General features: G+C 46.6%; 1 protein-coding gene and 1 long non-coding RNA gene across 7 annotated transcripts in view; one reads left to right on the top strand and one right to left on the bottom strand.

Moving 5' to 3' along the window:
• MSI2 (musashi RNA binding protein 2) overlaps window positions 1-25,326 on the bottom strand; it is a 430,569-nt gene that overhangs the window by 141,182 nt on the left and 264,061 nt on the right. For all 6 annotated transcript variants that reach the window (XM_030922587.1, XM_030922585.1, XM_030922583.1 and 3 more), the window contains exon 7: window positions 15,411-15,459. In XM_030922587.1, coding sequence (XP_030778447.1) covers window positions 15,411-15,459 — 49 coding nt within the window. The remainder of the gene's footprint in view (window positions 1-15,410; window positions 15,460-25,326) is intronic.
• Window positions 21,668-23,017, top strand: LOC104669810. The gene is made up of 3 exons (XR_749034.1): window positions 21,668-21,709; window positions 22,358-22,435; window positions 22,575-23,017. It is a non-coding gene; the product is annotated as an uncharacterized LOC104669810 (long non-coding RNA).

Here is a 25,326-nt window from a genome sequence, read left to right on the forward strand (position 1 = left end):
AATATCACTGCTTTATTATTTATCAAATCAATCTCTTCATGGAATGACTAATAACACAACCCCAGCTGCTCTCCTCTTCCCACCCCAGCTGCTACTGCCCTGGCAGCAGCAAGATTCGCTGGGCTACCTGCAGCGCCCTACCCCCTGCATTTTGCTAAAGAATCTTATAAAGAAAAGAAAAAAGGGGATGAACCCAGGAGGTGCCATTTCTGGTTCAAACCACTTTGTTTCTGGAAGCCACTTATCCTACCCAGGAAAAGTGAACAACGCTACTAATGATCGGGCCAGGGTACTAGGCCTTATCAGGGGATTTTAATTAGTCCCACACTAAAGAGGCCATAAACCTAAAATAAAGCAAAATAAAACAGGGGCAGGTGTCTACTTTCCTATTTTGATCCTTTATAGTGTTTTTGATTCCAGTTTATTTTTTGAAAACAACCGAGGGCCAGCTGGGCGCAGTGGCTCACGCCTGTAACCCCAGCACTTTGGAAGGCCGAGGTGGGTGAATCACGAGGTCAGAAGATGAGACCATCCTGGCTAACATGGTGAAACCCTGTCTCTACTAAAAATACAAAAAATTAGCCTGGCGTGGTGGCGGGCGCCTGTAGTCCCAGCTACTTGGGAGGCTGAGGCAGGAGAATGGTGTGAACCCAGGAGGTAGAGTTTGCAGTGAGCCGAGATCATGCCACTGCACTCCAGCCTTGGCGACAGAGCTAGACTCTGGCTCAAAAAAAAAAAAAAAAAAAAGAAACCAACCGAGGGCCACGTCCAATTCAAATGTGCCTTGCACCCTCCTACCTACACACAAACACACTCACAGGCACACACACTCTGCAAGCAACGCTCACACGCACATACGCACAACACACACAGAGCTGGGATGCGACCCCAAAGTGACAACACAGCTTTTCACTCCTGAAAATAGTCATTAAGATGTTGTTTATTCTAACTTTTTATATATGCTCACCAATCTCTCTGGGGCCTACCTGCAAATTCACAATAAGTAAAAACATGTAATTAGATGATTTCCTCTTTGCCAAGGAATGATTCAATTGTCCATTAAAAGCTAGAGTTCTAAAAATCACATAAAGGGAAATTATTAGGTATTGTTGATACACATATCTCTGCTGTAAAACATATGGGCAAAATACAAAGCTTCTTTTGTAAATCTTACCCATTTTTTAAAAGGTAAGACAGCGTAGGGGAAGAGCAAATTAAACCATAATTTTCAAACTATGTTTCCTCATTGTCACTCAGAAAAATTGCCAGGTGTTTCCAGAGTAGTTTATACATAAATATACTAGCTGAATCAGGAAAACTCTTTCCAGAGCAAATGAATCAACTTAATTAAAAGAAGACTTAAGACGCCAAAACTAGTGATTTTGGAAGTGGGGAGGAAATTTAGAACTCGATCTGTAAGCACACACCTCTCTCTACCTGGCCTCTGGGGGAGAAGTGCGTACATACTTTAAACACTGCAGCAGACCCCTGGCTAAAGCCTGCCCTCCCTCCAGCCCTCCAGGGCAGCAACCAGGCTGCATGGGTCCAAGGAGGACTGATGCTTTTGATTCAAACCAGTACTTTCAGTCCTTCTTCTAAATCAGCTGTTAAGAACAGCTACGACAACACTAAAGGCACTTTTTCCCCCTCTTAAGCCAGCAAGAAAAAACTCTCATTAGTTTGCTGGGTGGGTTCTTTCCTTGGGTGCCGGAAAAACAGTGTTCCCAAATCATCTCTTTAGGTCTCCAAGGCCCTCTTCAGAAGACAGGTGTAGCTCCTACATGCCTCTCCAGACAGGGCTTCCGCACCTCCGTTTTGTTAGAGCAAAGGAAGTTGAGATGGGAAGTGTGAGTAGGAACCATTCTCAGTTTTCAGGCAAATGAGGACAGAGACCAAGATGAGTGCCCACCTTGTCATAGATTCATGGTATTTGCTGGGCAAAGGGGACATAGGAGGAGAGTGGAAGACACAGATAAGAATCAAATAATCAAGCAAATAACAGTCATTAAGAACTCAGAAGTGCCACAAACGAAAATTACAAGAAGTCATGGGCACAGGCAATGGATGGAGCTGGCCTAGTCACCCATGAAGGGCCCCACATGAAGGAGGCATCCCCCCTCCCAGGGCTTAACACCAGGACACGTACCAGACTGCCCAGACACAGACCAGGCTCAAAGACCTGGTCCAAGTCAGCAGGGCTGCCTTTTTAAAGGGTTTTAAAGCTGGAAGGCTCCTTGAAGGTCATGTGACCCGGAGGTGCCCAGCCCTGACTACACATCAGCAGCAGCTGGAAAATGTTAAAAATAACCAATGCCAGGGCTCCATCTTTGAGTCTCACTTAATGGGTCTGGGGTGGGACTGAGGCATCAGGACATCTTAAAAACTCCCCAGCGGATTTTAATGTACAGCCAGGGTGGAAACCATCAATCTAATCCCAACATCTAACGTGACATCAATCAGTCATCATACAGAGTGTCCAGTGCTAGACTGTGGGATAAATGATCTCAGCCAGACTTTCCTAACCAACCCTGTCTCTACATGAGAAAATCAAAGTTGGCCACAGAGTTAAGCAGCTCTTCGGTTGTCAGTGAAATCTACATTCCAACTAGAAGAACCTAAGGGAAGAGATGAACTTTGGGGAAGGTCCCGTCTCTGCTTTATTGTGCAACGGTGTTGAAACACATTTATGACCTTCTACTAAGGAAATATTTCCGACGGGCTCCTTGGGTCACCACCATTCCCACTCAGTGAACACCAAGCAGTGGGGTGGCAAGTGGGAGGGAGCCCAAGGCTGGTGAGAGAGACACAAAACACGGCCCACTGTTGCTCCTGTGTCTATTCTGGATCCTGAATAGATGATGTCACCTCCAGCAGCAGTGGAAAGCAGAGTCATGAATCATCCATGAGCCAGCCCAGCCCTCCAAGATAATAAATCGGATGTCAGCATTGCGTACGCACATTGCAGATTTGGTGCAGAAGCGCTGGCTTTGCCTAGGGTGCTAGAACACAGGCACCAATGCTGGACACGTTCAAGGGGAAGAAGGCGCTTTCAATTATTTCCTGATACCAAGATGGGTGGCAAGTTGAGGGAAAAATTTCAAATGCGTAGGGAGTGCTCAAAGGTGTACAACTTTGATCACTTTAAAATCATGGCAGCGATTTTTATACACTACTGGGTTTGCCAACCATACCAGAGGATTAAGAGAAGCACATCCACATGAGTGCTATAATGATCAATTACTGCTGTGCCCACCGGCATCCTTACAACTGGAGACCTGTAGGTGTTGCCATTTTGACCTCCAACTGCATTAATTTAGCTTAAAAATTCACTCCAGGATTGAATTTGGCAAATGATCCTGCCTGACAGGGCTTCTGGGACAACATAAAGAAATCAAGAAGTCTGTTTGGCAGCTTTTGAAGTTCAGTGTTGTCTTGCTGTTTTTTTTTTTTTTTTTTTTTTTTTTTTTTTTTTTTTTCAGGATAGAAAGGGAGTCAGGTATATAGGGATGCCAGGGTGCATGTTGTCATACACATGAGCTCTCCTGATTTCCTTCTTTTTCTTCCTTCCTTTCTTTTTCTGGATTATTGCCCTGAATTGCCAAGTTGAACGAACCAGCTAGAAACACCGCTCTAATGAGTATGGTTTGTGTCGCTGGAGCTGGGAATTCTGACAACTCATAACTGTACTGGTTATTCCTTGGCTTATAAAGAAATGACTGAGCCCTGGAGGCCACTAAATTAAAATTTAAACTTCAGACTTCTTCAAATGTCTCTCTCTCTCTGTCTACCAAAACATATCTTTAACATCCTTAGGTCAATTTCAAGGTCTTAGGTAAATTAGACTCGGGCAAGGTGTGAACCAGCTCAGGCTTCGGGGGCTGTGTTCTCAGTTGCAATGAAAGGTCTTTTCTCTAACTTGTCTTGCACATCATTTTGCTGAGGGGGGTTGTGACTAGGAAGGCACAGAGCAAGAAGGATAAGTCTGACCACCAGGACTGCAGGCCAGTAGTGAGCAAGGGGACATACTGGGCAGGAAGCTCTACTTTGCCCTATTATTTTCCTAGGGCTGCTGTAACAAGCTACCACAAACGGGGGTGCTTAAAACAACAGAAACTTATTCTCAGTTTTGAAAGCTAGAAATCTGAAATCCAGGTGTTGGCAAGGCCATGCCCTCTTGAAAGCTCAGGCGAAAATCTGTTTCAGGCTCTTCTCTTAGCTTCTGGTATGGTCAGTAATCCTTGGCTTGCAGCCACACTGCCCCTGTCCCTGCCTCTGAGGTCATGTGGCCATTTCCCTGTGTCTCTCTCTTCACATGTTCCTTCTTATAAGGACTGTGGTCAGATCAGTTCACTCCACTAAGACCTCCTCTTAACCCGATTACACCTCCAAAGACCCTCTTTCTAAATAAGGTCACATTCTGAGGTACTTCAACTTATCTTTCTGGGGTTAGGACTTCTTTTGGGGTATCTTTTAGGGATCAGGACTTCAATTTATGTTTTTGGAGGACAAAATTCAGCCCATAACACCCTTCAAGGTGGAAAACTTGACAGCATCTGCCAGCAGCTATCTAGGATGTTAACACTCTCTCCAATCAGCAAGCCTGAGCCTCCATTCCCAAAGTAATGACAGTCACAGTATTCTTAGTAGTAAAATAACAATAATTAATATGATAATGATGAAGTTAACATTTACAGATAGCCTTCCAAGCATCAGATGTTTCACACAGATGAACTATCTCACTTAAACTTCCCAAGTCCATGGGTTAATAACATTAACACCATTTAATAGATGAGAAAACTGAGGTTCAGAGAGATTTAGTAACTTGTCCAGGGTCACACAGCAATTGATTAGTGGTTGCTCTGGAAAGTGAGTCCTGCAGTGTGAATCTAGACCTAAGCTCTTATCCCTTTGCCACACGGCCTAGACACTTCACAAGCATCATTAACCAGGTGTTGCCTTGACTCCTAAGCTATAAACAATGGGAATGCAGAGGAAGATTCTGCATTTGCCACGCTGTGTAAGGTCCCCACATGTTTACTAGTCATAACTGGGGGTAGAAAAATGCTTTTAACTTTTTAAAAACTTGAATTATGAAGCACTTTGAACTCCTGGGATGGAGGACCTCCCTGTTCCAGCCCTTCTCCCCTCTGGTCTTGGATGAACTGGCGCAAATCAGGCTCCTTTTCAGACCAGGGCCAGTCTGGCTATTCTAATAATAGCACGTTGTCTGGGAAGAGCAGAAACTACTAAGAAAATCCTCATCTATCCATCAGATCATCTGTTTATGGAAACAAAAAGACAGAGGAGACTCAGAGGTGAAGGATGCTCAGCTGCATTGAATCACATCTTGCTGGTTTGGAACTCCTAGGTGTCCCTGGCGCGACAGAAAACTCAGATGAGGCAGTGCCCACACCTCGCCCAACAAATATTAACCCCACAGTTACAACCAACTTTAAAAACATTTTATGTGCATGCCAGGAAGAAGGCAAACAATAGTTATTGTGGTAGGGTGCTAGGATGGAGTAATTTTTTTTTTTTTGAGCGTCCCACTCTGTCACCCAGGCTAGAGTGCAGTGGCATGATCTCAGCTCACTGCAACCTCTGCCCCCTGGGTTCAAGCAATTCTCCTGCCTCAGCCTCCCGAGTAGCTGGGATCACAGGCACGTGCCATCATGCCTGGCTAATTTTTGTATTTTCAGTAGAGACGGAGTTTTACCATGTTGGCCAGGCTGGTCTTGAACTCCTGGTCTCAAGTGATCCACCCGCCTTGGCCTCCCAAAGTGCTGGGATTACAGGTGTGAGCCACTGAGCCCGGCTGGTAAATTGTTTTTCTTTCAAAAAGTCTCTTTCATGTTGTTCTATTGCTGCATTGACAATTTAAACTGGAATAAATTTTAAAAGCTCACACTAAAGAAGTAAATGAATAGGTAATAAGTACCTAAGGTACAAAAATTCAAAATGTAAATGAGTATATAATAGAAAGATTTCATTTCCCTATCTCAGGTCACTTAATTCTCTTCCCCATAAAAAAAGGAACCAACACTTTTTCATGTATGTACATCTGCATATGATATGCACAAGTGCATAAAACATATTTGAGTGTTTACTCTGGCCAGAGACTGTTCCAAACCCTTTATTCTCATTAAATGGCGTAAGCCTCAGGCTAACCCAATGTCCTATTTTATAGATAAGGAATCTGAGTCACAGAGAGGATAAGAAAGTTGCCCAAGATCACACAGCTATTACGTCACAGAGCTTAGATCTGTCTCGCTTCAGAGCGTGTGATCGTAACCAATATGCACTTCTAACTCCTTGTTACCAATTTTGCAGGTATCCTTTCAAAGATATTCCATGCACATGCGAGCATATGTGTGTGTGCAAAGCAGAGGAAAAAACAACCACAAAAGGGTTTTATTTTTCAAGACTGGGGTCCCCAAAACTCAAACACAGATTTTAGTTTGTTTGCCTAAAGAAGTTAAGCAGGTGATTTCACTTAAGGGGGAAGGGGAAGAACCCAGGCTGCCCCGCACTCGCCACTTGCGGTGGGCACTATGCAAGTGGAGTCATTTAACTCCTACAGAACGGGTATGTTACCTTAGCAAGAGAGCAAAACATCTGTAACTTGCCTGAGATCACGCCCAAGGGAAAGCTGGGATCTGAAACCGAGAATGACCAACTCTAAAACTCAAGCTCTTCGCAGCATACCATGCTGATATACAGATACAGACGGGAGAGCGTATACCCTCTGATCTACAAACTGAAAATAGAAGCTCAAGTCCAGAGGTGCACAATAACCGGGACCCCTCTAGGAATCTTAAGTCCCAACGGGGAGGCAGCCCTCTCCAGCCCACCCAGGGCTTGCAACGACCCCTGGCCCGCTCTCCAGCCACTGGCAGTGCCGTGATGCTAAGAAAGGGGGTGCTTTTAATCAAGCTGCCATGTTAAAGACTCCCTTCTCTTCAGACCTCCACACTCTGCCCTCACCGAGATCTTAAACCATGTTGTGAGAGTCACAGGCTGGGCCTCTATGGGAAGAGGACCAAACAAAAGATTCATTGTCCCTCTCTACAAAAAAACCACTTCTGGGTCAATGAAGTTGCTGACCCTGAGCCCACTCCCTTTCTGCTTCCGTGGGCCATAGCAGGGGGAGGCAGGAAGACCTATTAGGTCACCACCCTTTTGGTGCCAGGGCTTTTATTCCAAAGGAAAGAAGTTTAAGATTTATATTTTGGCCAAAAAAGCACAGCTCATCCCAGTACCAAATTCCCACTGGCTTTGCAAGTTCCCTCTTGCCCTGGGCACCCTGTCCCCCAGCCCTGTTGCTAGGAAGTTGAGGGCTTTGTATTACTCTGTGTCTCCAAAGAAAAGCAGGTGAACAGAAACCAAGCTACTGTGTTGATTAATATCTCAAGAGACAGCGCCGGAATGGGCGCTTCCGGAATTGAGTTAGCTCAGAGAAAAAATAAAAAATAAAAAATAAAGCACACTCCTTGCTTTCCTGTCAGAAATAAAATTAAGGTCTCCGATCGATGTTGCCAGATTCTACAGGAATCTTTAATGGCCTCCTCTACATGTTTTCAAATTCACATTCCCCTTCAACCCTACCCTTTTAATTGGTTATTTGCGAGGTCATGTTTGCACCAATTTCTCAGGAAGGCTAATGGTGTTTATTTAACGAGAAAATAAAATGTGCAGACAGCTCCAGGGCTGGTCTCTGAAAGATGGCAAACGGTAGGCTGACTCTTTATCCCACCCCCTTCCTTTGCCCTCCATCGCTGCAAGGTTACAGGGCCTGGGGATACAGCCCTGCAAGGGAGTGAAGAGGCGGGTGTGCCCCTCACGGTGGGCATGCAGCATCCCCACCCCCTCACACAGTCCCAGCTTTAGAATGAGCCCAGCTGGAGGCACAGAACCTTGGGTTCGGAGAATCTGGCAGAGAGGCAATGGCTGTCCTCTTATTGTCACTGTCGGACTGGGTGATTCCTCCTTGTTCTAACTCAAGTGTGCCCAACTTCGAGGCTACACAGAACTCTTTTCCAGCAGAATCTCTTTAAGTACCCAAAGGCAGCAATGCATGACCACATTACAGCTCTCTGCTCCCCTCAAGGCCTCTTTACCCAAGCTGAACCAGAGGAGACTCAATCATATTGAGTTTCTACTCCATTCTCACCATTCTCTCCTAGATTCCTGTTGGTCAATGTCTTTCTTAAACAGTTGCCCCCCCACCTCACCCTCCGCCACCCGACAATGGTCCACTCTGGAAAGAGAACTGGATTTTCATCTAACCCCATCTAGGACCCTGAACGTACATAAGAGAACCCAGCTGGCATGTTACATCACACTACAGACTAAACTGAAAGCTCTGGGAGGCCAGGAACCCTGGCTGTTGGTGGTGGTCTATGACAGACTGTCCGCTTTCTTGTCAAGTGGTTTCTAATCCTGGTGCAGAAATAGGATCAATACCAATACTGACCAACTGTTGGTTTACAGGCTTCCCATAAGCCCCTTAACACATCTCAGACTTGGGGGAGGGTTTGATGCATCCTTAGCACCACCAGCAATTAGTAAAAAGATAACAGCAGATTCGAGAGGTGCGGAAAATACTACCGGTAAAATTCCAGTAGGGAAGACAAGCAGCAAATCCTGCTCCAGATTCCAACCAAGGGCAGCATGGGAGCCAATCTTTTGCAGGCTGCCCTCCTGTCACATCAGTGAAAGTGTCATCACCAGCTGTGATTCTACACATCCTTATCATACTTTCGACTCCCTCCAACAACCCTTCTCTTAGACTGTGCGCTTTCCGGCCAGAGGGTCTGATCGTTTTTGTCAAACACACTTCTTTCTCCATCCTACAAAGTCACATCTACAGCTTATACAGTCCCAACATTCTTCCCTAGGTAAATAAAGTCAGAATGGTAGACTCTCATTAGGAAGGACATGCATACATTATGTCTGACATGCCACACCTACAAGTGAAGCAGTGCTTTAAATTATTAAAATGTAACCTATACCTTTGTGAAACTCTTTTTCTATGCCCCCCTTTTATTTTTTTTTGAGAAATAGACACCAATAAACAAATAATTACAGTGCAATTCTTAAGCATCTTTATACATTGTACATAAAAGTGTCAATCTGGACTTCAGTGGTCATTTCAAAAGTGAGTGTCTGGCAGGTATTCAAGACGTTAAGGGCTGTTTTTCCTCCTTAGGAAAGCATTATCTTCTATCACAGCTTACGTTACGTCTTACTGGCACCATTTAAATAAATAAACTGATTACGCAAATTACAAAGACCTTAAACGTCGGCCAACTGCTTTTTGGGACAGAGAATGAGCAAGCTCCAGGAAGAACCCAAGCTCTCAGGCCACCTGCCTGGATGCTCCTCCCTCTGGCTGGATCCCCTACCACTGCGCCTTTCCAGCCTAGGAACTGGGATAAACCGCAGCCACTCTGGGAAAGGACCCTCTCAGTCCAAGAGGCCTGCCACTGATGGTGCTCGCTGGGGCTCACAAAACCATCCCACCCGCTTCCAGGGGGTCTCAGGGCTGTTATTCCTCTCCAAAGACATTAGCATTGCATTTAATAAGCAACTGCTAACTGCTGGGAGACGAGTCATCCATCACAGGAATCTTTATTTCTCTCCCAGTGTCTCCTGTTCCTTTGCCTCTGGCAATGTTCCAGGGCAAGCAGGCCTGCTGGGTAATGAAGGCCACAGGGATGTCCTCTGCCAGAAACCACTCTCTCACCAGGCTATGGGTTAGCTTCAGAGACTCCTCACCTGCTTTCAACTAGGCCTCAACCATCCCGATCTTCCCTGGAGGAACCCAGCTGTGCAGGGCTCAGGAACCCAGGGTCCTGAAATTGGAGGGAAGGACAGCTGAGGTTCCTCTACAGTGACCCTCACAACGGGGAGGGTTCCCTTCCCCCATAAGGAGGTGAGTGCGAGATTATTTCAGCAAGCAACATGCCCGCATTCCACTTTCTCCATCAGGGCTGAGGTTGTGGGGACACTGGAGAGACAGCTGCCCACTGCACCCTTCCCCCCTCCCTCCCGCTGGCTGTCTATGGCCTCCTGCCAACAACAGAACAAACTGGAAGGACAGCACCTTGTTGCCTTTTCCCTCCCTGTCCCTCCCCTCCAGCCCCACCTTGGGATCAATACTTAATGCCTTGAGTCCAAGATCTTATCTGACTTTTACAAGGATAAAGCAACAAACTTCCCCCTCCTACTGATTAAATCCATTGACGATCAGCCCAGTGTTTTCCTGATCACTTCTAACAACTTTTAGAGAGCAAATGAAGTGACTGAGAAAATTGGAAAGCCACCATTCTCCTCTCCCCCTAGGCACAAATCATTGTATGGAAGGCCAGGAAATGAAGTGAGGGACAGGGCCAAGGGAGGCATCCAGGTTTTTGTTTTATTTTTTGTGAGACAGAATTTCACTCTTGTTGCCCAGGCTGGAGTGCAATGGCGCAATCTTGGCTCACTGCAACCTCCGCCTCCTGGATTCAAGAGATTCTTCGGCCTCAGCCTCCTGGGTAGCTGGGATTTCAGGAGGCACCCGCTACCACACCCGGCTCATTTTTGTATTTTTAGTAGAGACGGGGTTTCACCATGTTGGCCAGGCTGGTCTTGAATTCCTGACCTCAGGTGATCCACCCGCCTCGGCCTCCCAAAGTGCTGGGATTACAGGTGTGAGCCACCGCACCGGCTGGCATCCAGGTTTTAACTATAGCTCTGCTCCTTGTCTGGCTGCAGGAATCTGTTGTGCAATATTCCAAACTTACGTGCCTTAGTTTCTTCAAGTGGAAATGGAGGAGCATGGTCATCCAGCAAGAAGGCTGGTGTGGAGAAGGACACAAAATGGGGAACTACTAAACCCTTAAAATGACCAACTCCTCTGCTTTAACCAGTTGCCTTGCACAATGCTTGCAGAGTGTAAGAGCCTGAGCTCCGGGTCAGACAGGCTGGGTTTATGTCCAAGCTCTGCTTTGACCAGTGTGCGACTCTGGGCAGCTCGGTTCACCTATGGCTGTTTGTCATCAAGATTCAATGGTAGGGGCCAGCACTGTGCTAAGCACTTGGTGTGTAAGTGCTCAGAAAGTGTTGGCTGTTTCTATCAAGATTGCTAACATGGCCTGCTTAGAAAGCAACAGAATTCCCCACACCATCACAGTGGGTGCTGTGTCAGGATGCTTAGATCCCCTTCAGGAATGAAGGACCTCTTTCCCAGCTGCTGGGAGTGCTGCTGGAAGACAGTCCCCAGCTGGAAGTTCCCTCCAGGATTTCCCCAGGGAAAGCCCAGGTCACATCAGCCTCATGGGGTGAGCTGTACCTGATGACAGGCCAGCGTGCAGGCATCAAGGATGCCACTCCCACCTCAGCTGGAGACCCCTGAAGGAGCACCCCATTGCAGAAGGGCATCTCAAGTCAGCTTCTGCCTCTGCCCTCTCCTGATCAAGAGCACTTCTGGATAAGCCTCCTACTTGCTAATCCCTTCCTAGAGTTGCTTCCCAGGGAACCCAAGCTGCAAGAACTGCTCGCTCCCTCCCTACTCACACAAATAGCAAAGGAATTCATCCTGAACATTCTCACAGTTAAAAAGCGAAAGGCCAGAAACATACTTCAGGTCCTGGGGCTCATCAATCCCAGGTCTCTTATTTTTTAGAGGAAGAACCTGAGATGCTCAGAGAGTTAGGGAACGTGCCCCAGGAAAAATGTCATGGGAGCAGCAGAAGCTGGAGGAAGGCCTGCCTGTAAGGAGAAAGGTGAGAGCCCCCACATCTCAAGGGTTCCACCCACTGGGAGTCACAGACTGAACGCGGGACCCTCTTCCTGCCTGCAGGGTGGAAGACATACATTGCAGGAGGCTCATTCTCTCCTAGGTCTTGGGTTCTCTCCTGTGGCGCTAGTGAGGCCCAGGCTGGTGCTCCTGTGGATTGGAGATACAAGCTGCCGCCATGCAGATGGAACTGAGGGCATCCCTGCCCCAACAAAGACCAATGGGGAGCAGGGACAGGAGGTGACCAGTGGGAGCAAAGAGTGCAAATTCTGCTCTGACCTGTGGCTCCTAACAGCAAGTGGAGACCAAATGGGCCCCGGGAGCCTGGCCCACCTGACGCTCATCAGATGTTAAGCCCAGTTCCCCATGGTTATCCCTGAGCAGCAAATGTCACACAGCTCATGTCACACAGCTCCAAGGACACACAGGTAGCTGTCAGAATTCCTGGGGTAAGGATGACTTGAGGCCCCAGGCTGCCCCACAGGGCTGGGCTAGGAGTCTGAGGACAAGTGCTAGGCATGTGCTGTGACAACACCTCTGGGTCGATGGTCTGGGCCTTTTTAAGAAGTTAGCAGGAGGCGGCACCAGCCAGGGAGATGTCCTCAACTTCTGCCACTACAGCACTTTCCTCTTGATAAGATCATGGACAGCAGGAACCGAGGAGGTGAAGGTAAGGTTGGGGCAAGGTGGCTGCATGAGGATTTTATTTCCTTGTGCTTATCACCTGATTCCAAATGCACACTCCATCAGGCCACAGATGTGGGGCTGGCTCACTCCACATATATGATCTGTGCCTCTGCTGTGACATGTTCTTCTTTTTAAAAAACAATTTTTTTTCACTCCCTTAAATGTTCTAAATGCAGTGAAGTATTACACCAGCTTTAGCACCCAGTTCAAAGAGAAATGCCTCCTCAGGTATCTTGAGGGGGTGGAACATGGGTATGGGCCGGTGCTCCCAACCACACAGAAACAACACCGCGGAGTGGGAGGGCGCTGGATGAGAGCGAGGGCAGTGGGATGGCGGCTCTTTCCTGCTGAGGTTTCCTGGCATGTATCCCCCCTCCACAGGCTGCAGCCCCTCAGGCCAGCTTCTCAATCATCTTTGAATAGGAGGCCCTGCCTTTCCTCTAGTTCTGGGCTCCACACATTTTAGAGTTGGTCCTGCCCCTACTGCAGGCATCTTCAGCTCTGGCAGGTCCCAGGGTGCTAGCAGAGGTCCTGGCTTGGCTGGGGGCAGGAGTGTGCATGCACCAAGGCCCTGCCCATGCTCCTTCCTGCCAGTGCCCACCAGGACTCCTGGAGAGCCAACAATGATGTCCCAAAGCCACTCTGAGCAGCGGGCCCTCCAACAGACCATCCTCCACCTCACAACGGGCAACACACTCTTCCCGTGCCCATCCCAGACGAACTGCCACCCCATCTCTGCGGCCCAGCACCTTCCTTTCTCCCTTTTGGAAAAAGGGAAGAGGCTTCACCCACAGCAACAGGGATCTGGTTAAAAATAAAGAACTTTTCCTGGCACATCCTCTGGGCCTCCACCCAGAAGTCCAAAGTCCTGCGTTTCAATCCCACCTCTGCCATGACCAGCCCTCTCCCTGCCCGGCTCTGAGAGTTAATGAGACGATACCAGTGTGAGTCCCCATCATAGGGCTTGACACACAGCAGATCAAAAAATACTTTCATTGATTTTCAAAATGAAAAGGACAACAATATCACCTGGGGGCAACTCTGGAATCTCCCAGGATTATGAATTCTAACACTGAACACCAGGTGCCAAATTCAAATGGGCATCACCCACCCTGAAAATAAATAGCCGGCAGTGCTCTTTTTAACAAACGCAATACCATCTGGACACAGCAGAGAAAGAGCAGAAATTGAAATCAATAGTCCTGAGACCCTGCTCAGCTATGGGTCTCTCAGTTGCCTCCTCTGAGCCTTGGTTATTTTGCCAACCAGATGGAGGTGATGATAATGCTACTAATAAGAGCTAAGATTTATGCACAACTGACTAGATGCTTGGCATTACACTCTCCAAGCAATCCTGTGAGGAGGTTCTACGATTACCCCCATCCTACAGATGAATAAACTGAGGCATAAAGAAGTTAAGTGATTTTTTCCTAATGTCACAATAACTCTCCAGGGGCTGCTGCGAAGGTCACATTAGGAGATGCATCCGCAAGTCGGGCTTGGAAACCATAAAGCTAGATCGACAGAATGTGGATGACGATGGAGGATAATCCTGAATTACCCACCACGGGCACCAACTCCATCTCACTCTCTGGGCTCTCACTCCCCAGCAATGCAGTGGACAAAGCCGATCATTCCACACCTGCAAGCCCCTCCTTTCTCTCCTTGCTTCTCCACTGCTCCCCACCCTCCAGCCCCTGCCATCTCCTCCCTCCATAAATACCACTTGACACCACTGTTGTGCACCCAATGCTCAACTCTCCCATTCTGAGGATGCTGTAGAGGGATGCATTCGAAGCCAGATTACCAGGCGCACTCAGGATATCCCCCTCCTTCTCCCAGCCCCTCCAGCAACAATTCCCACTCCACTCGTTCTTGCCTTTCACTCACTCTGCCTTCTCCAAACAGGAAAGACATACAGTCAGCGCTGGGTAACTGCTTCTAATCACAGGTGACAGCAGGAATGTAAACAACACAGGAAACATCTAAATGCAATCCAAGTGGCAAGGAAACGCTGCTCACTCCCAGGCTCCCTCCCTTAAGGGCACCAGCACACCATTTCCTGCCACCCCCTTAGGCAGCTCTGCTTATTAACACCCTGTTAATAGGAACCCCAGAAACATGAGCTTCCGGAGAACAGAACGCCAAGTCATCACCTCCTTTGGCTCTGCTACCTCCAGGGAGGACTTTCCTAGATGCCTCCAACTTTTCTGTTTAAAGCAATAAATTTAATGTGTTCTTTTTGGGGAAGGAAGAGACTAAGGGCAGGGCCAGAGACCCTTTTGAGAATTTGTCCAAACCTAGGGATCTTCACCCAAGAAAAGTATAAACATACAACATTTTGCATGTCATTTCAGAGGTTCATAGACTCCAGGTTAAGACCCGTTTTTTGTAAAGTGGACAGGACAGAGGCAGCACAGGGAAAAATACAATTAAGTGCAGATGCCCTCTATACATTCCAGAGGCCCCACGGGGCACTCCCAAGGCTGTAATCGCTACATACCCAATGAACCTACAAAGTTTTATTTTGATTTTTTGGCTCTTTAGATTGACAGTCTGCTCCTAAAGAATCTCCTTCAATGCAAATTGATAACTCAATTGAGTCACTGCTGTGAATAATTTCCCCTTGGATCGCTCAGTGCCAAGGTTAGCCAGGGACCAAGAAAGGCGGGATTAGAGAGGTATATCTGAATGTGTGTGCTGGGGATGACTGCATAACTAAACAGGAGTTCCCAGGCCAGAAGGAAATGACTTTCCAACTATCCAGTTCTGGAACTCTTGGTGCTACTGGAACCCTCCGTGAATAAAGATCTTCAAAGGATGGTCACCTCTACCTGCTTGACTCCGGACTCTCACTGGATCTTTTGTCAGTGGGACTGGGGATGACAGAGAGAGACCAGGAGAGGGTGAACACAACCCTCTTACACTGGGATAATCTTACCTCTGTGCCTGTTAGTAGTTTTATCAAACATCAGCATTGCATCTTCCACCTGCAAAACAAATATAGAATAAAGGCTGCTTTAGGAATTTTAAGAAAGTACACAAAACATTATATGCAGGTGGGGGGGTGAGAGAGTAGTTTCCATTATAGAAGTAATAGTTGCTTATCAAAAAATACTTGAAAATGCAAAAAAGTAGAAAGAAAAAAAAATTAGTGGCCTTTCCACCCCACACAATTACAGTTAATATCTTATATAGTTCCCTTTAGGGTCTGCTTTTTATTTTTTGAGACAGGGTCTCACTCTGTCACCCAGGCTAGAGTGCAGTGGCACCATCATGGCTCACTGCAGCTTTGACCACCTGAGCTCAAGTGATCCTCCTGCCTCAGCCTCCTGAGCAGCTGGAATGACAACATGCCCAGCTATTTTTATTTTTATTATTTTTATTTTAATTAATTAATTATTTATTTATTTTTAGAGACAGGGTCCCACTGTGTTGCTCAGGCTGGTCTTGAACTCCTGGGCTCAAGTGATCCTCCTGCCACAGCTTCTCGAAGCGCTGAGATTAGAGGTGTGAGCCACTGCTCTGCGCCTAGAGTTGTTTTTTTTTTTGTTTTTTTTTTTTGTTTTTTTTAAAGAAAGAAAAAACTACGCCTATTTCAATATAGTTTAAATCATATAGTATATGGAATATTTCCTTTTGTTAACCTGTGACATTACAACATGGCAAACAATTCCCAGGTTAGTTTAATCATGTATACTATCTTGACCGATGCATATTTCCCAGAGTAAGAAGCCATAGCTTTCTTAATTATTGTCCTTCTAATGGATATATGAATCGTTTTTAGTGATACACAATGAAGCTTGAACATCCTGATTGTTATGGGCTCAACTGTCTCCCAAAATTCATAGCTGAAGTTCTAACCCCTATGACCTCAAAATGTGACTGTATTTGGAGAGAGGTTCTGCAAAGAAGTAATTAATTTAAAATGAGATCATTAGGGTGGGCCCTGATCCAATATGACTGATGTCCTTATCAGAAGAGATTAGGACACAAACACAAACAGGGAAGACCATGTGCTGACGCAGGGAGAAGACGGGCCATCTGCGAGCCAAGGAGAGAGGCCTCAGAAGAAAGCAACCCCGCCACACCTTGATCTTGAACTTCTAGCCTCCAGAACTGTGAGAAAATACATTTCTGTTGTTTCAGCCCTCCAATCTGCGTTACTTTATTATGGCAGTGCCAGCAAACAAATATATTGATGCTAGGACCTTTGTAAAAACATCAAAGAGAAGAACATAATAAAATACCAAAGGCATCCTCTGTCTCTCTTGCTAATCCCTTCCAGACCCCTCCCATGCATCCTGTAACCCCTTCTGGATATTTCTGGCAATAAGATTTCAGGGTCCACACTCAACTCCCACATAGAGCTCAAGGAACTCACACTGAATGAACCAGATTCCACTCTGGAATGCACTCCTTTTATGAGTATTTATGACCCACTCCTTTATCCCACAGAGCACACATCTTTAGCACAGGCGTTTGTCCTCACCCTTCAGCTGCTCACCGGGGGAGGGCACCTGGCTGACCAGCGTGCAGCCTACTCTCTTTATTCACTCTGTGCTCAAGGTTGACAGTAAAAATGCAACCCAACCCGTGTGGCTGTGGGTGGGTAAAACTGTTAACGGGGGGGCCCTGTCCTCAGAGCAATTTCACTGTGTGCCTGTGGCTGAGAAGGACCGAGCACCGTTGATGTGCACTCAAAGGCTCACAAATGAGCTTGGGGGCTGGCACTAATCCCTTTGAGAAAAGCAGTCGTGGGCTATTCATGCCTCACTCCTCCCAGACTACAATCTCCAATGGAGGGGAAGACACGGGGCAAAGCAATAAACTGAGGTTTAAAATGGTGCCTGCAGACAAATCAAATGTATTTTTCTAGATGCGATCAAATATAATAGGGGGAAGAGCAAAGTCAAGGTAAGAATGGAAGATGACCTACGCAAGCCAGTCATAAACCTCAAAGGGAATGGCCTGGCTTAAAAATCTCTTCTCAAGTCAGGGCCCCCTTTTGTTGCTAGGCAACCAAGCCTGAACAAACAGGCTCCCGGGGCCTTCCCCTTCTGCTCCCCATTTCTCAAGTCAGTTACTGGGAGGAAAATGGCCTGGCATGGTGGCTCCTCCAGCAGGGAGCTGCCCTCTCTCTCCCAAGCACCAGGATGGTGGGAGTGGGCAATGCTAGTTTGGAGATCTCTTAAAACAGGTGTTCCTTCACCACCCTGTCCCCATGCCCACCCAAGGCAGGACAAACTCCTTTTGGGTGGGCTTCAAGAGCCCCCCACAGGTACCTGCTGGGGCCACACGCACAACAGCCGTTCCGCCTCCCATGCACCACACACGCAAAATCACCATAAGATCAACTGGTGTGTTTGTACACAGAGCAGTCACACTCGAGCATATGGTATCTCAGACTCAGACCCTGGGACTCGATAGGAATGCGAATGCCTGGGGTGTGGGTGGGTGGGGGGTGAGGCCTGCCGGGTATCACGCAGGTAAATGTGACATCTGTTTTGCACCCATCTCCATATTTTCCAAGACGTTTGCCAAATCCTTATTTTGAACTGAAAATGCCTAACAGTAAGGAAAACAGCCACCCTTCTGTGCTGGCCACGTTTTGGTACTGGGACTCAGATTCCCTTAGGAAATAAATGTTTGGCATTTTTTTTTAATGTATTTTCAAAACCTCCTTTCAACAGTACATTATTGGCTCCCCTTTTCCTTCCTAAGTTTGGACGTTTTCTAATACTGCCCGCTCAACATTCGCTCCACCCTGGTGAGCGTGGGGGAGGATCTGTATATGTTTTTAGGGCAACCATTGTCGTAAAGAATAGAGCTCTTTCCTCTGTAGTCCGGCTGTACAATGGGGCTCGCAAAGACCTCCTGAATAGATAAAGTGTCAGGGCGAACGAAAAATTCTATTAACACGTTACAAAATACAACATCTAAGAAGAAGCTAGAGAGAAGAGAGAAAGGGGAAAAAAATCAATATGGATAAGTCCCAGTGCTTGAGGGTAGAAAACTTTTCAGCAATTGCAAAACACTTATTAATTCAGAGAAGCCATCAATGCGATGGAAATCTGGCAGAACAGCAAGAGCTGAAACTAGAAGAATTTGAATATACAAAGACTGAATAGAATGAAAAACACAGTCTCACATACGAGACTGTTTCTCACGGTTCTATGTGAATCAAACAGAAGCGGCTTGTGTGAGTTAAGGGAAAATAAGGGGCACAGTTAAGGTAACTGGTATTCAGCCCAGAGCCAGCAAGCTGATAACTCTCGTGGTCTCGGTCTCGGTCTCTGTCTCTCTCTCTCTCTGTCTCTCTCTCTCTCTCTCTGTCTCTCTCTCTCTCTCTCTCTCTCTCTCTCTCACACACACACACACACACACACACACACACACACAACCCAGGTAGATCAGGGGGCTATGAAGACTCATCAGCATGAACACACAGGCCAGGCCTCATTCAAGATGCTAGGAGAGCCCAAAAGCTTAGGGGAAGCTGGAAACAGGAGTTTTTCTTTTTTCTTTCTTTAATTTTCTTCTTTTTTCTTTCTTTCTTTTTTTTTTTTTTTTTTTTTTTTTTGAGACAGAGTCTCGTTCTGTCACCCAGGCTGGAGTGCAATGGTGTGATTTTGGCTCACTGCAACCCCCGCTTCCCGGGTTCAAGCGATTCTCCTGCCTCAGCCTCCTAAGTAGCTGGGATTACAGGCACGTGCCACCACGCCCAGCTAATTTTTGTATTTTTAGTAGAGAGGGGGTTTCACCATGTTGGTCAGGCTGGTCTTGAACTCCTGACCTTGTGATCCGCCCACCCTGGCCTCCCAAAGTGCTGGGATTACAGGCGTGAGCCACCGTGCCCGGCCAGGAACAGGAGTTTCTCTAACCCCTTATGAAATACCCCCTCTCTAGGGACACCACCCTCATCCTTATGATTAACACTAGTACTTACTTCATATTGACAATGTGCTCACCTGCCTTAAAAGTTCTTTGTACCTAAAATGGGCACCTGCAGGCCTAGTGGCTCCCCCGAGGGAGAGAGAAGGACAAGAGGTATCTGATCCTCAGCATGATTTGTCCCATGTCCTGGCAGAACCCCGGTCTGTTTTGGGAAAAGGAGCTTATTCCAACCTTGAGATGTGCCTTGTTAATAACTTGGGGCAGGTTTGAGATATGGCCCTGGCATCTTTAGTGGTGTACCTTTGTGAATGAAAGAACAAAATAGGCTGGATATGGTGAATCATGTCTAGTAATCCCAGCACTTTAGGAGGCTGAGGTGGGAAAATTGCTTGAGGCCAGGAGTTTGACACCAGCCTGGGCAATATAGCAAGACCTCATCTCTACAAAAAAATACTAAAAACTTAGCCAGGCATTGTGGTGCACACCAGTGGTCCCAGCTACTCAGATGGCTAAGATGGTAAGATCGCTTGAGCCTGGGAGATTGAGGCTGTAGTGAACCATGACTGCACTCTAGCCTGAGCTACAGAGTGAGACCTTGTCTCAAAAAACAACCCCCCCTGCCCCCGCCAAAAAAATAGAAAGCAAAGTAAAGTAACATTTAGGTGAGCTGGTGGGGAATGGGATGCCTCTGTCTTTGTCCTGACACCAGAAGGTACTGAACATACTTCTGACTACTGCACAGTTCAGACTATGCTGTAATATCCTCAGAAGTGTGTGAGAGTCAACAAAGGGGACCTAATCTGTTAGTTTCTATGGCTGCTGGAGTTGGGGCAGGGATTCTCAAACATCATCCACATCAGAATCATCATCAGAGGGACTGTTAAGCCACAGATCTCCCGGGGTCTCACAGCCAGAGTGACTGATTCAGTAGTATTTGCATTTCTAACAAGTTCCCAGGTGATGCTGATGCAGCTGCCGGGCCAGAGACCCCTCTTTCCATGAGCTACTCTAAGGGTAAGAAGCAAGAACAAAGGTTAAAGACACTGGGCAGAGGTTGCTTCTTCCTCTTTAACATACACTCAGTGGTCAATACATGAAACAAAATTTCCCATCTAGGAGCAATTGATCCACTTCAGCATGGCAAGTTCTCCCTCTCTTTGTTCCCCTTCTCTCAGACGTTTATATTCTAAAATCCTAAAAATGATGATGGTAAATCCCACGATGGAAAAGATGATAAGAAGAGGGACAACCAAAGTTGCCCTGCACCCAATGCAAGATAAATCCAGATTCTACTAGGATGACACAAACTTTCCTTCTAACAGATAAACTCTTATTCACAGATAAACTCATGTCGAGATCTACCTAACAGATAAACTCATGTCTAGATCACGCAGCCAATCCAATCTTGAATAGAAAACTTGGCAGATGGTAACTTTATTTACTTTTATGCAACATACATGTATGAGGCATTCACTATTTGCAAACCATCAGCCAAAGTACAAATAAAAGACAACTCACACAGGTCTATGGTGGACTGACGATATGAATGGTCTCACACCCTTTCCTCTGTGAGTTTGCTGTCCTTCTCCCAAAGAGGTGGAGTCTACTTCCATCCCTTGAATCTGGGCTTAATTTGTTAGGGCTAATAAAATGCAGTGGGGGGAAGAGTATGCCTGTTTTGGGCCTAGCCTTAAGAGGATTTGCAAGTTCCTGCTTGTTCTCTCTTGCACCTCTGCCATCACCATGACGAGGGCATGCCCAGGCTAGCCTGATGAAGAATGGGTGGCACAAGGAGCAGGGCCAGCTCCCCTGTGCTGAGGCCAGCCTAGATGGGTGGACAGCCAGTCACCCTCAAAACATGCAAGTGAGACCAGCCAAGATCAGCAGAACCACTCCAAGTGTACTCCAAACACGTGACATGAACAGTTACTGTCTACCCCTGAAGTTTTGTGGTTAGTTACACAGCCTTCTTGTGGCCACAGCTAACTCATACATGGTCCTTATTCTAAAAAAATCCCTCAAAACAACAAGGAAAACTTACAATCAGAAGACAGACAGTGTAAAATAATACTAGAAAGTAAGCAAAGGAAAGAAAAGGGGCAGAAGAAGGGAAAGTGCTAAATGTGGCAGAGAATTAAACTATCAGGTTCCACATTCCACATGGAGCACGCTCTTCATGGAACATTCTACAAGGAGCACAGATATTAAGATGTGGAGGGACCTCTTCTAAATCTCACCCCATCAGCAAGGTTGGAGACAGAGATCCTAGAGGCGCCAAGAGAAATTGGCAACTTGTTCCTCACTAAATGAGCACCACGAAAATCAGCAATAATTACCACTCAAGTCAGTGGGTGATGCCTCTCTTATCCTAATTCATTTAATGAATGAGTGAACTCTCTTTCTAATGAGTCAAAAGATTTATTGTGAGCCAGGCATTCTTGCTGGGTGATTTCAGAAGTAGCCAGATGGTGTTGACCACATCCAGGGGTTTGACTTGAGACAGCCCAGCTCACGTGTTGGCTGAATAGGAAACCTTTAAAGATACAATGCAGGCTGGGCACCTTGGCTCACGACTGTAATCCCAACACTTTGGGAGGACGAGGCGGGCAGGTCACTTGAGGTCAGGAGTTCGAGACCAGCCTGGCCGACATAGTGAAACCCCGTCTCTACTAAAAGCACAAAAAATTAGCTGGGCATGGTGATGTGCGCCTATAATCCCAGCTACTCAGGAGGCTGAGGCAGGAGAATTGCTTGAACCTGGGAGGCAGAAGTTGCAGTGAACTGGGATCGCGCCATTGCACTCCAGCCTAAATGACAGAGTGATACTCCATTTCAAAAAAAAAAACAAAGACACAATGCAATGATGCATGGAGGGAGGTCAAAAATGCTATTGTCCAGTTAGCTGGCTAATGGGTGGGACCCTACAGTAGTCCCCTGGACCACTGCCTCTTCTGCCGAAGGTTTTACAGTTTTAGCTCCCCAAGTACATAGTAGGTGAGTGAAGCTGAACTGACCTGAGGACACAAAAAACTTGTTCCCAGGAGACAGCTAAAGAGAAAAGTGTTGCTGGTATGTAACTCAGCAGGTGCTGGGAGGCAGCTGGGTGTGGTGGGGAGTGCCCGCACCAAGCATGGAGGGAGTCTGGGTTCTAATCCCAGCCCCACCAGGATCTCACAGAGGACCAGTCACCTCCCTCCTCTATCCTCAGTTTTTCTTCTGTGAAAGGAGGAAATTCTATGAGACGACTCCTAAGATCCATGCATAAAGACTCTGCCTGGAATGCTAACATGGACTCCAAAGGCAGCTGGGACGATGCTCTGGAAGCGCTGACTTGGCCACTGGGCTTTTGCAAACTCTCTGTGCTGTGAGGCTACTCCAGAGCTTTGCTGTGGCCGATGCACGGCCTGAGAAATGTCCTACTCCTCTGGGGATATAAATATACACACTCACATGCCATACATATCAAGAACAAAGCAGGAAATGGCACTTCAAATGATTCTTAAATTATCTGGTCAAATGCAAGGAAGGAGGGGAAAGGGAAGAGAAGAAACCCAGCTCTCCAAACTCCCCCAGAACAAATGTCCTTGAATTTCTCTTCCTGCTCCCACTCAAACGCTCCAAGTGTTAGTCTAAATAAACACCCTCAAATGCAATACCATGATACTATAGTGTGTCAGGCTTAACAGGACTTATTTATGCTCTGTAAACTCAAGGAGCTAAAGCTACAAGAGCGAGACTCGGCTGAGGTGGCAGGACTGCCCAGGCCACAGGTGCCTGGGGCCCGTGTTGGAGACAGTCGCTGCCTGGGTCCAGGATTACGCAGAACATGGGAAGGCACTGTCTCCACTTCTCTCCCTGCCAGCTTGGGCAAAACCCAAATCGGTTCCTTCCATAAAGCTCAGGAATAATGTGTAGTTTATTGAAATAGGACTTTTCCGTATGCTCTGGCCTTGCAAAGGGTGGGGTTGGTCTATCTTTAACCATTCTCCAAAGAGGAAGGATGCAGAAGAAGGAGCAGACTGGAAAATCCCATTGGTTCATACTGAAATCGACATCAGTGGTTTTCAGCCATGACTGCTCACCAAGGCCACACCCCAACCTATTAAATCAGTACTCTGGAGCGGGCAGCCCGAAAGAGGATTTTTAAAATCTCCCCAGTGATCCAGGGCGCAGCCAAGGCCGAGACCCACCGTTCTAAATGGCTAAACAGAGCTGAGTTGAGCCTTAACACGGCATATGTGTGTGTAGACAGGCTCTAAGTAAATAAGTATTAATGGGTCTTCTGCTGCCTAAAGATTAGACATTCATCCCCTGCCAGAAGTCAGGAGCAGGAACTCCTTGCCTCATCCTACTTTCTTAGGACTCTCCTTAAGCTTAACTCAGTCTTGGTACAAGAAAGCCAAAGTTCTATACTAGAAGTAGCTCGGAAGGGCAAAAACTGAACAGAGGGCTTTAAGAAAACCTAACAAAACCATTTTTTTTCCCCATCACCACCAATATTTTCACAGGTATTATTATTACTTTGGTGGTCACAATAACCCCACGGGAGTATTACAAATTCTCTAAGACTCAGTTTTCCTACTGGTTTGTCCTAGAGCTGGTGGGGCCGGGCCTGGGGCTCAGATGCTGGGCTTTTGAGTCTAAGCCTCAGCCTGCCAGCTGCTGCCTTCCTGCCCATCTCAGGTTCTTGGCCTCCCCTTTCTACAGCCAGCCTTTCTGTCCCTGTGTGTTTACCCCTGGAAGACTGCAGTGATGGAGGCACGCTTGGAGTTTCTATCCCAGCTGCTGCTGCCAGGCACATTTTCCCTTCATTCCAAATGTCAAAAAATGCTAGTTTGCATCCATCTGAAAGCCTGTTTATTTTAATTTGAACCCAGGCCTTTACTAACAAGAGAAAAAGTCCACATATTTTCTCCTCAACTAGGGCTGGGTGCAGTGGCTCATGCCTGTAATTCCAGCACTTTGGGAGGCCGAGGTGGGCAGATCACTTGAGGTCACGAGTTCGAGACCAGCCTGGCTAACATGGTGAAACTCCATCTCTACTAAAAATACAAAAAAAAAAAAAAAAATTAGTTGGGTGTCATGGTGCACGACTGCAATCCCAGCTACTCTGGAGGCAGAGGCAGGAGAATTGCTTGAATCCAGGAGGCGGAGGTTGCAGTGAGCTGAGATCATGGTACTGTACTCCAGCCTGGGCAAGACTGTCTCAAAAATAAAATAAAATATCTCCTAAACTGTTCTTAACTGTGTCAAAAAATATATAAAATAAAATTTATCATTTTAGCCATTTTTGGGGTCTACAGTTCAGTGGCATTAGGAACATTTTTTGAACTCTTCACAGAAGGCTCCCACACCTTACAATGGCCAGAATATTCTGTCCCCATTAGGAAGACCTTTATCAGTCCTTAATTTTTTCCTACACTTACTTTTTTTATTCTTGTGGAATCATTCTATTTTCCCATTTAGCTTACAAGAAAAAACCCACAATGTTTATCAGATAGCAGTTATGAATTCAACAAAGGGACACCTGCCCATGGGAACTGAAAGATGTGGGGTCTTCAGACAACTCAATCCTGGAGATGTAGACATTTTATCTACCTAAGGCAAAGCCTCCCACTCAGAGATTTTGATTCCACAAGTCTGTATCAGACTCTAAGTTACAAAATGTCTATCCTCCTGAAATAATGATTGTTATAATAACTACCATTTACTGGAGCGTAATAGGCAATTTGCAAAGCTCATTTAATTACTGTAACAGCTTTGAGGTAGATCTTATCATACCCATTTCATGCACCCATTTTTTTTTCTCTTTTTAAAATTTAAAAAATTTTAGCTTTTTTTTTAGGGATGGGGTCTCGATTTGTTTGCCCAGGCTGGTCTCAAACTCCTGGGCTCCAGCGATCCTCCTGACTCAGCCTCCTGAGTAGCTTGGGATTACAGGCATGTGCCAGCACATGTGG

Source organism: Rhinopithecus roxellana, chromosome 19, assembly GCF_007565055.1.
Source record: "Rhinopithecus roxellana isolate Shanxi Qingling chromosome 19, ASM756505v1, whole genome shotgun sequence".
NCBI classification, from domain to species: Eukaryota; Metazoa; Chordata; class Mammalia; order Primates; family Cercopithecidae; genus Rhinopithecus; species Rhinopithecus roxellana.